The sequence below is a fragment of the Bos mutus genome, chromosome 10 (assembly GCF_027580195.1).
Source record: "Bos mutus isolate GX-2022 chromosome 10, NWIPB_WYAK_1.1, whole genome shotgun sequence".
Classification (NCBI taxonomy): Eukaryota; Metazoa; Chordata; class Mammalia; order Artiodactyla; family Bovidae; genus Bos; species Bos mutus.
The window spans coordinates 15,434,328-15,446,143 of NC_091626.1; the positions used below are offsets into that span (position 1 = coordinate 15,434,328).

At 51.3% G+C, this 11,816-nt stretch overlaps 1 protein-coding gene across 1 annotated transcript in view; it reads left to right on the forward strand.

Annotated features, from left to right (window-relative positions):
• The window catches only part of NOX5 (NADPH oxidase 5), a 63,950-nt gene extending 59,688 nt beyond the window's left edge, over positions 1–4,262 (forward strand). The window contains 1 exon segment of the mRNA XM_070377348.1: positions 519–4,262. Within this exon segment, the coding sequence (XP_070233449.1) occupies positions 519–650 (132 nt within the window). The 3' untranslated portion in view covers positions 651–4,262.
• The last annotated feature ends 7,554 nt before the right edge of the window (positions 4,263–11,816 follow it).

Below are 11,816 nucleotides of genomic sequence, written 5' to 3' on the forward strand. Positions count from 1 at the left end.
TGTAGGTGATCCATGTTTAGATGGTAAGAGCTGGTGAGGAAGGGGATGCCAGCAGGCCTTGAACACCAAGAAAACTTTAGGCAAGGCAATTCTTAAGCAGAACTTGGGGTGGAAAATGGTCCTCCCTGGGGGACTTCAGGACAGAGGCATGTTGATGCAGGCCTGTGAGCTGGCGTGAAGTTGGGACGTTGGAGCTCAGTGTGCCTGCTGGGCTCTGTCATCACCCCCCAGCACTGCAGCTGGTTAGTACGTCTCCCCCATGGATGCAGCTCCTTGAGTGGAGGGCCTGGGTCTTATCTGCTTCTGGTCCAGCTCTCCCTGGGGTCTGGGTCAGGTTATACATTGAGCATATAGCCTCTAAACTAATGGCCAAAGCCAAGCAGCTGTGCCCTGGAGCTCCTCATGGGGAGGACAGCCACCCTGGCCCATTATGCCCTCAGCCCCACTAGGTGAGCCACTGGGCGGGTCCTAAGTCCCCCTCTTCTCCCTGTGCTCTTCCCTAATTCTGTGGACTCTAGGTGTTCCAGAAGGTGGCCGCTGAGAAGAAAGGCAAGGTGCAGGTCTTCTTCTGTGGCTCCCCGGCTCTGGCCAAGATCCTCAAGGGCCACTGTGAGCAGTTCAGCTTCAAGTTTTTCCAAGAGAACTTCTAGCCCTGCCTCTCCCAGCTCTGTCCAAACCCACTGCCCGCCAGCCTGATCAGACTGCTGCTAGAGCCTTGCAGGGACCAGCCTCAGAGGATCCAGTGAATCCAGCTTCACGTGCAGAACAGGAGGCCCTAGGAGGCAGATGGACTTCCTTGAGAACCCAGGGAGAGGGCGGGGCCTTGTGGGGTGCTACTGTGAGTTTGGGAATTGCTGTGAGGCTGGGCAGACTTGGCCGGGGGGTAGAGGGGTGGAGGTGACATGGTTGAGGGGCACAGGGGGCCTTCCCAGGGCAACCCCTCCTCCAGAAGTCCTCTGAGGACACCTTCCCTCCTCCTACAGTGGTCCCAGATCCACCTGATCATCAGGGTCATTATGGAACTTACACATACACAGCATGTTATTATGAAAATTTTCAAGCATACAGAAAATTTAAAGACTTGTCCAGGGAACAGTGTTACCCACTTTCTAGATTCCTCAGTTAACATTTTGCTGTGTTTGGCTTACTGCATATTTTCCATCTCCCCCTCCCTCTGTTCATCCATCAGGCTATCCTGTTTTGCTGATGTATTTCAAAGCACACCTTGCTACTCAGAGGAACTTTCTTTAAAGGTAGATTCCTGGGACCCATGCCCAGAAATTCTGATTCTGCAGATCTGGGGTTGAGACCTGGAATGTGTGTTTTATCCAGAATCCATGTCCATAGGGAGAGATGAGCAGCTAATTTTCCCTTGTCTTCCCATCTCTCTTTATATCTGTGTCCCTTTTCTTCTCTCTGCCTGTCTCCTTGTGTCTCTCCCCTGTGTGTGTCCCTTCCTTGCTCAGCATGATGCTTTTCCCTTCTCTCCACACACTGAGTCATTAGAGGAGTGGGATGGAGACAGAGTCTCCGTGTGTGTCTCTCCATGGGGGTCACAGAGAAGTCTGTGCCTGGGAATCTGGCAGGTTGTGACTTGTAGCTCAGTTCCACTGTGCCCCAGTGGTGTGGCCCTGGAAACCTCCTCAAGCTTGTTTCTTCATCTGAAGGATGGGCCTGATGCCCCGCCTCCCTGATCACAGTTGCTGGGGGTGAAATGAGACGTCACCAGTAGTGCTCAGGATGTTCATCCTCTGTCCCTGGGTGGCTCTTTATTGCTCCAGCATCTGAGTCTCTGCATCTTCTCTCTACTTCATGAAAGTGAAAGTCGCTCAGTCGTGTCCAACTCTTTGTGACCCCATAGACTATGCAGTCCATGGAATTCTCCAGGCCAGAATACTGGAGTGGGTAGCCTTTCCCTTCTCCAAGGGATCTTCCCAACCCAGGGATGGAACCCGGGTCTACCACATTGCAGGCGGATTCTTTACCAGCTGAGCCACAAGGGAAGCCCAAGAATACTGGAGTGGGCAACCTGTTCCTTCTCAAGGGGATCTTCCCCACCCAGAAATCGAACCAGAGTCTCCTGCATTGCAGGCAGATTCTTTACCAACTGATCTATCAGGGAAGCCCATTCTCTACTTCATAGCTCCCTTTATGTCTGTGTTGGAGCCTCTTTTTGCATCTGTCACTGTCCAGACAGGAGTCAATGGCAAGGACAGCAAATACAGAAGCTCCCTGGGAGACTCTGGGGAGGAGATGTCCTGGGTGGTAGGCAGGGGCAGAAGGGCTGGCCTCACCCCTCAGATCTGAGCTCTGTGTTTTCTCTCTGCCCCACACTGCGAGCCTCTGGGGACTTCACAGCTGCTGCCTGTCCTGCGCCTTGCAGCTGGTCTTGCTGGGTCCCATCTCTTCTGTGACAGTCTAAACTCTCCTCCCCAAAGCGGCTTTCAGGGGGTTGGAATCAGGCACTTTCCAATGGGATTGTAGGATATACCTTTCTTTTCTGTGGGTTAGAAGTGCTGGGCACAGAACGGGTAAAGGTGACAACCATGATGGTGACACCTCTGATAAAGGCTGGGCATCAGAGAGGAACCTGGGACACAGCGGGTGAGGGGAGTTCCGAGGACACTTGGAGTCATCTTGTGGGTGACACTGAAATGACATCGTGAGAGAAGTTCTTTTCAAATAGCAGCAGCAAAAGGGGACTTCCCTGGTGGCCCAGTGGCTAAGACTCTGTACTCCCAGTGCTGGGGGTCCAGGTTTGATCCCTGGCCAGGGAACGAAATCCCGCATGCCACATGAAAAGTTCCCATTCTGCAACTAAGATATCCCACATGCCACTACTAAAGATCCCACATGCCACCACTAAAACCCAGCACAACCAAATATTTAAAAAAAAAAAAAGCAGCAGCAAGAACACAGGATTGGTGGATAAGGATGTTGAAGTGCAGCTTGGGGTAGAGGGCAGAGCACAGCATGAGGACTGGGACAGAGAAAAGATGGGACACAGGACGTCGCATTCCAGATGCAGGAGGAGCAGGAGGAAGAGTGCAAGAGGGGGAGTGGGGCCCAGCTGCCAGCCTGGAGGCAGAGGAGGCAGCCACGCGAGCTGCACGGAGGGCAGGAAGGAGGGGCACTGGGTTCACAGGGCCTCTCCTGGGGGTGGGCGTCAGCATATCTGAGAGGCCTGTGTTGGAGCCTCTGTGCACGATTGTGTTTAATTTCCAACAAGCCTGGGATAGACATCTAACTCCCACGGAGGAACTTAGACCAAGAACAGTTAACTTAACAGCCTGGGGTCACGCTCTTGGAGCCCATTTCCTCCTGTTGAGTCTGTGTTTTCATCTTGTCGTCAGACTTGGGAAAGCTTGGGGAAAAAAGCAACTGTCGCTCAGTGAAGTGTAGATGTAAGCTAGGAGGGTGTCCTGATGAGGGGCTGGTAAAGAGAATATAGCAGTCATGTGGCAAGAGTTGGCAGAGCATTCTAGTGTGTGCTAATAGGACTTCACACACACACACACACATACACACACACACACTCACACTCACATACAGTCACCATTATCTCACAGCTTGCCCAATACAACTATTCATACTACCCTGAAACACTGGTCCCCCAGTCCGCAGTCCCTTGCTCTCTCATTACAGATTTCCACTGATCTGCCACTGTATACAAACAGCCAACTCTTCATATAGAATTTTATCTTCCAAAGGGCATTTGGAGCAAATGGAGAATCTTGCACCTAGATTCTAAAATCCTTGAAGGATCCACAGGAGTGACTTGTGACCGTGTGTGTCCAAGGCTTTCTCTCCAGACATATTCTAGTTACCCACTGGAGGGCACTGCGGAACCAGCGATCTCAAGAGGGTTTGTTTTGCTGGGAGGGAGACTGGTTTCTGAACGGTAGTGAATCTGAAAGAGCCAGGGAAGAAAGCCCCACCCCAAAGCTCTCTGCTGGAGGCAACAGCTCCACGCCGAGACTCAGGCAGAACCATGAAGTCAAGAAACTTCATTTTCAAGATTGGAGTTTCTTGGGACTTAGTGGTGGTCCAGTGGTTAAGACTCTGCTTCAGAGTCTTAAGCACCTTCACAGGGTGCACGGGTTCCATCCCTGGTCGGGAACTTCCTCATGTTGTGAGGCACGGCAAAGAAAAAAAATCAGTTTCTCTAGCTGCCAGCCTCTTCCCCCAATACACAAATGCACACACAGCCCTCCACCTCCCCACCCTCTGCTACACACCCACACCACACCACACCCCCCACACACACACAGCCCTCCACCTCCCCACCCTTTGCTACACACACACACACACACACACCCACACACACAGCCCTCCACCTCCCCACCCTTTGCTACACACACACACACACCCCCACCCACCCCCGCCCCTCCCAACCCTGCACCCAGTGTACAAGTTCTGGGCTTCCCTCTTTTCTAGCTGCAAGGTCAGAGCAGGTCTGGGGCGGTGGGCTGGAGGGTGGGGGGAGTTCATTGGCCCAGGCTCTGCCACCTCACATCATCATGGGTGACAGGATCCAATATGTGGGCGTACAGATTAGCCGGGCTGTCCATCTGGATGTTTCCTAGATGCTCAGATGGGGGCTAACCTGCCATTAACCAGAAACAAGCACATCTCGCGACTGGCTGACTTTTCTCCTTTCACCCAGGTGTTGGCAGTCCTCCAGGTGAACAGAAAGGGACTGCAGGTGAGCGCAAGATCAGGGCGGGTTATTAGGGTGTGTACCGGCCACTCCATCAAGATGGGATCTTCCAGCGGTCAGGCCTGTGGCCCCAGGGCCTCCGGTAGACGGGAAGGGCCTCACGCGGTTATAGCTCCCCCCCAGGGAGGGGCTTCTTAAACAGAATCCTCCTCTGGAAGCGTCCTCCGCTTGTAACTGTCACGGTAATCTGGGGAACAAAAGCGAGAACACAGGCCCACTGAACGAATCGCTTTGTCAGGCTCCACGACGCTGCTCTGCTGTGACGCCAGCTCTGGAGGGGACAGCAGCATCAGAGCCACAAACCCTCTGACAGCCCCAGCACGTGCCGTCTGTTAATACACTGAGAGCCGGCGGTGCTCAGGAGTGTCGCCGCCTTGCAGACAAGGTGGAGGTGGTGGTTGTTAAGTCGCTCAATCGTGTCCAACTCTGCGACCCCACGGACTGCCGCACATCAGGCTTCCCTGACCTTCAGCATCTCCCCGAGCTGGCTCAAATTCATATCCACTGAGTCGGTGATGCCATCCAACCGTCTCGTCCTCTGTCCTCCCCTTCTCCTTCTGCTTTCAATCTTTCCCAGCATCAGGGTCTTTTCCATTGAGCCAGCTCTTTGCATCAGGTGGCTAAAGTACTGAAGCTTGGAGAGATTAGACACTCCAGTTGAGACCGGCTGCGTGCAAACTCCTGGGAGCCGTGCGGTGTGGAAAGGCTTTTGCCCTCTGAAATCCAGGAGGCGGCCTCTGCATTTGCTCTGTGACCTTAATCTGCCCTGTGACCTCTTGGAGCCCTCCCTCCCTCAATGAACAGATGAACGATGTGCGCATTTAAACGCTTGTACATGCATGGTCTTTACAAAAAGTTACACAGAGATGTGTTTTATCTGCTCCGAGTGAGTGGGAAGGACGGTGTTGGTTTTTGGTTTTTTTTTTTTACCATTTTATTTTCTACCCCTCTATCAATTTTGACATTTTTATGACAAACACGTATTAGTTTTATAGCTGTATTAAAAAAAATCCAAAATAGAAGGTTAATTAAAAATTCAAATGCCATGTTTTGATGTGTTTCCCTTCCATCTAAGAAAAAACAAGCAGTGTCTGTGTATCATGCAGGTAAATGGAAACGTGCTGGAAGAGGGTAAGAAGGGTGCACCCTAACAGCGCCCAGTGGTCAACTGCAAGGAGGTCAAGGAGCACTTTGAGCCATCCTCTCTGTTCTATTTCCTGTATTTCTGTATCACCCATGGAATGTTGCACGGCATAGAATTTTTATACCATGCACTTCATATATTACTCGGTTTTTATCTGCATCCTTTTTAAAAGAATAAAGCAGAATGGAGAGAGTGTCTGAAGTGAAAGTCACTTAATTGTGTCTGACTCTTTGCAACCCCATGGACTATATAATAATCCATGGCATTCTCCAGGCCAGAATACTGGAGTGGGTAGCTTTTCCCTTCTCCAGGGGATCTTCCCAACCCAGGGATCAAACCCAGGTCTCCTGCATTGCAGGCAGATTCTTTACCAGCTGAGGCAGCAGGGAAGCCTGATAGGAATAAAAGAAGCCCGAAAAGAATAACGCAGAATGGAGAGAGCACCTGAGGTGTCTTCTAAAGACCCCTCCTATTGATTAGTTCTCCAATGGGAGTGTTTGGGGCACTGCTGGCCCTGGGAATGGGCCCCTTCCACCTCTTCTACAGAGCAAGGCTGCGCCAGTGCCCAGATTCAGAATGCAAAGCTGCCAGCCAAATGTGCTCTAAGTATTCAAATTAAAGGCCCTTCCAGGCCCAGGGCTGATCCAAAAGACTGCCTCGGGGGCACTGACTCTGCTAAACAAATACTCACATTAACCAGCCTTCCTGACAGATTGATGCATCTTTTTATGATCTGTCTTTACAACACGATGACTCTCTCCTTTTAAAAATAAGATTAATTCAGACAAGACATTTATTTTACAGGGAAATCCATCCCAGGGGGTAAGAAGACTCCAGCAGAAAGGCAGAGATGGCTGGAGAAAGACCACTCTCAAGGAAGCTTCCCACCTCCCAACATTAGTTCTGTGACAGTGGCCCCAAATTAGCTGCCCTAATCCTACACCACCAGGCATCACCCCAGTTGCATGACTGTTGCCTCCTGGAGAAAACAAAATAAATCAGGGAGTGGGTTTCAGTGTGTTGGGGAGGGGGGGGTTGCTGCAGGAGAAAGTGAGGGAGGGAATGGGTGTATTATTTTTTTTTGGTAAAAGAAAAAATTTCTAAGGTTCTCCCAAACTTGTTTGGACATATGTGTATACAGATTAAGCTTGTCTTTAAAGAATAGAGAAGTACATCCACGGGAAATGAATCATCCATCTCTGTCTCTATGTCTGGATTAGCACTGCCATCTAGCAGGTGCTTGGCAGTGGTTTGTGAAGGCTTCTGCGCTGTGATCCCTGTTTCAGCTGGTGGCATCAGCAAGGTACCCTTGACTCCTCTGTCTCCTCATCTTCATCCCTCAGCCAGCCACCAAGCCTGTCAACGTGTTTCTCACATCCATTCCCTTCTGTGCCAGTCCTGCCTTGGTTCAGTCCTTCCATAGACTGTTGCCTGGACTATCACATCTGTCTCCTGGTTGGTCCTCCTTTCTCCAGCCTCTCCCGTCTGATCCGTCCTCCACACTGTTGCAGATCTGATTAGACCCCTTCCTGCTGGATAACTGTCCTGTCACAGTCATCGGACTCCCAAGACTGGCACACAGGCCTTCCTGTGCGAGCACTTGATTCAGTTCTGCAGGCAGTATCATCATTGGCCCTTCTCCTGTGTCTGGCCAACATCCATTTCACCTTCATACTCTAAAAATGCTGTAGAACTCAGCGTTGCCCGGAACACTGTGCCATTTCACACCTTCACGCCTTTGCTTCTGCGGTGCCTGACATTTGGAGCATGCTTCCCCACCTTCAGATTGAGATCTCAGAACATTTTATCAGCTCATCTGTGAAGACCTCGCTGCTGGTCCCTCCCGGCGTAGAACAACCTCCTCTGTGTGATCTTATCGGACCTACTTCCCCTACAGCACCTGCCACAGGCATCAGCTTTACCTGTACCTGTCTGTGAACCCTTGAGGGTAGGAACAGTGTCTATGCATCTTTGTCTCCTCCATGCCTAGCACACAGTAGGTGATCATGTGTTGGTGTTGGTGAGCTGCCACAACTCACTTGAAGCCCCGTCTGTCTCTACTCCCTTTCCCTGCTCTGCTGTGCCCCTTCAAGGATAAAGAAACTCCAACGTCTCTGCCGGCAGACTGGACCAGCCTTGCATGTGGATACAGTAGGCAGCTGCCTTCAAGGTGCAACTGAAGGGTCCCTAGAAAGATCCCTGCCTCCCCCGTCTCCCATCCCTCCCACAGTTGCTTCTCTTCTATGAGTGGAGATCAGGATTCCTATAGGAATCCACGCTCTGCCTCCAGCTCCCCCTGTAGAACAAGGAGGTGGGACTCAGGGTCCCTTGTAACCCTGTGATACTTCCTCCTCCTCTTCCTCATTCTTCTTTCTTCCTCTAACTCAAAAGAGATGAATGACTTAGAAAGAGCCAATGAATCAGAAATAGAGAAAGCAAAAAAAAAAAAAAAAAGAGTAATTTTGCCAAGTTATTATTCAAAGGAGCTCTCTGGGACCAGGAGCAGAGCAGCGCCATCCATCACGGCGCAGAGCTCTGGGGCTGGGGCTGGGGGAGGTGGCCGCGCGGTCTGTGGACGGCTCTGGGCCCCGTTCGTGAGTGAGCAGCCAGCCTGGGGAAGCTGGGGCTCGCTGCCAGGCACCGCAGAAGGAGGGAGGGAGGCTGGAGGGACACTGAAAGGGGACCGGCAGCCCCAAGGCCTGGGGCAAGGCTTACTGACCTGCTTTCCTCAACAGGCCGGAGCCCTGGAGCCTGCCCTCTGGACTGGACTGGGCCAGCTCTGGGGAAAGCACCCTTTGGAGCAGCGGGAAGAGGGATGCGGGAGGCAGGCCTCAAGTCTGGAGCCTCTTCTGCTCAGCTGCTCTCCCCAAGCCTTTGCTACTCTGAGGGAGGCAGCCTTGTCCCACCAGAAGGGGGCCTAGTTCACACTCATTCCTGCATCCCAGGGCTTAGCTCGATGCACGCTCCTTGGATGAGTGAACGGATGAAGGATGGCAAATTTGTTTCAGCACGTTGTTTGCTTCTCTTTGGGTTTTTAAAAAATTACTTTACCGTAATTTTTCTGCATAGGTTATCACTACTTATTATGTTGTAATTATAACCCACTTGGGGCAGAAGGGAAATCTGATTCCTCTCTGTGAACGCGTTCTACAAATAGGAAACCCCTGAAAAATGTGTATGGAAGGAAAGAGGACAGGAGGGAGAGGCAGAACTTCTGGATGGCATCTAAGCCTCTGTGCATCCCCATGGTCCCACTGTGCCATCATCTGGGTCATTGTTGGCCCCAGGCTCTGCGTTAGAGGACATTTTGCTGCTGCTTACTGGATGAGTTTGTTGCATTCCTAGATTCTAGGCGCTGGAGTTGAACAAAGTAGACAAAAGATTTCAAGATCTCATCTCAGTTTCCTCATCTGTAAAATGGAGACAACAATAATAATGGTACCTGTCAGATAGGGAAATGGTAAAATGATTAAGTAACTTAATGTGTATAAGGTGCTTAAGACAGTGCTTGGCAGGTAGTAAGTTTAATAAATGCTGGTTATTTCTGTCTTAGTCTGTTTGGACTGCTATAGCACAATACCATAACCTGGAGGTCTTATAAACTACAGAATTTATTTCTCACAGTTCAGGAGGCTGGAGTCGGAGATCAGGGTCCCAGCATGGTCTGGTTCTGGTGAGGACCCTCTTCCAAGTTGGCCCTCTGCCATCAGGAGGGGTCTGCAGCCCTTTGTGTTCAGGTCCATTATCATTAGATACATTTGGGAGCCTAATAAACAACCTTCTTTCCTAGGGAGGACTACCAGGCTCCCAGGAGTCCACAAACACTGCCCGCCACCCTCCATGTCACCAGGGAAGCCTTGAACGGCCATGTGGACATCACTGCATCATTTCCCAAAGCAGCAAATCTTCCTGGGCTGCAGGAGGCCTGGGAAGATGGGAAGATGGAATCACAGCCCCTCCAGCTCGTCACCTCTGCATTGTGAATTCCGGGGATAATGTATCTTCTTTTCTCCCCTGATTGCTCCTGAAATCTCCTGCCTGTTTATCAAATCTGAGTGCTTCGCTGCACTTGGCTCTTTAGTTCTGTCTGTGTGCCTCTTCTCTAGAAGAGGCAAACAGAGACGTGCTCCTGGGGGATTTCCGTCCAGTGTTGAGGACAAGAAGGCCAGTTTCAATGAGGCTGTCCCCATGTCACCAGAGGAGCAAGCAGACAGGTGGGCTTTCAGGGCATGAGGCAGGAGGGCCTCAGAAAGCACCTGACGCCCCAGTCTAGGCTGGACTGAGGCTAATCTCCCAGAAAGAAAAGTCCCCTCCTCACACTCCACTCTCCCAACAGAACCCGATCAAGTCAGCTGAGGCGTATTCGTTCATTCACTCCACAGGCACAGCGCCAGGTGACAAGGACAAACAAGCATGGTGCCAATGCAGTGAAGTAAATGCCAGCACAGGGCCTCACGAGCTGCTGCGGTGGCCAGAGCAGAGGGGAATCAAAGTTAGGACTGGAGAGAGATGTCCCCACCTTGATCTTGGAGGAGGCATGGGAAACGGGTGGAGGGTGTATTTGTGCACAGAAGTCCGGGCATGTGCAAAGGCATAGAGGTGTGACTGTTTAATCTTAGGGTGACTGGATGGCAGGTCAGGAGCATAGGTAGCGAGGGAGTCAGATAGGACTGGAGGCTGAGCTATGAGGAGCTACTCAAAGATGTAAAGCAAGAGCCTGGCAGGGTCATGTTAGAAAGACCAGTGAATGAAATGACAGGGAGAACAAATGCAGGCGGAGCAGCTGGTGGAAGAGGACTTGGCCTAAGGCAGAGGCGGGGGATGGACTGCGGAATGGGAGAGAGGTGGATACAAGGCTGAGGGGTGAGCTTGAAGTCTTCCCACGCCATACCATTCAAGCTGAGGCACAAAACCTGTTCAAACCAGCCCTCATAAAAGGAACATTGGTGGTCAGGATGGAATGGCAACCCCAACCCTAGTTCAGGATGGGTCAAGTTAGGAGTGAGGCTGCCCTTTCCTTCTTCTTTAAAAAAGGTGGGTTTTTTTTGGTTGTGCAGCAAGGCATGCAAAATCTTAGTTCCCTGACTAGGGATCAAACCTGCAGTGGAAGCAGAGAGTCCTAACCACTGGACTACCAGGGAAATCCTTGTCCTTTCCTTCTTGAGGATCTGTGTGGTCTCTTGACACATCTCTTTTACCACGAGGTATCAGGACCTCTCACCCTGAGCAGTAGTCTCTATGTCTCTTCAGATTCTCAAGACAGAGCACCTGAGTGGCCCAGCTCACGTCCTCCCTGCTGGGTATGGATTGGCTGCCTTGGGCTCAGGGTCCAGGTCTGATCCCATCAGCCATGGCTGGGGTTGGGGAGGGGCCTGGCTGTTAGGAGCTGTGACGTGTTCCCCAGGGGGTGCGGGCAGGGCAGGCAGTGAGCGAGCCTTGGACCATGACGGCCTTTACTTGTGCCTCTATTCGATACCGTGCGTTCAGATCCTACCAAAGCCTTTTCACTCTCTCATGGTCCCAGGTGGTTTCAGCTGTGTGTGTGTGTTATTTCCAGCTAGCCTGAGAGCGCCCTGAGACTGGATCCTTTCTCCACCACCCTCACATTTCCTACAGAGCCCTTGGAAAAGAGCTTAGTAAGAGCAGTCCATAAAGATTTTTTGCCCCATCTTGGGTTGTATTAAAGAAAAAATGTCATTTTTTTTTAACATTAAAAAAAAAAATTTTTTTTTGGCTGCACGCCACAGCATGTGGGACCTTAGTTCTCCGACCAGGGATGGAACCCACACCCCCTGCATTGGAAGGCAGTCTTAACCACTGGACCACCAGGGAATTCCCTCCAGTGTTATTTTTAATTGCTTTACTATTTACTTAAGATTTGCAATAGGATAGTTGTCTCTTTGTCAGGGCCTCACCCTGTGAACAGTAAGGAGCAAGATAACCTGACCCCAA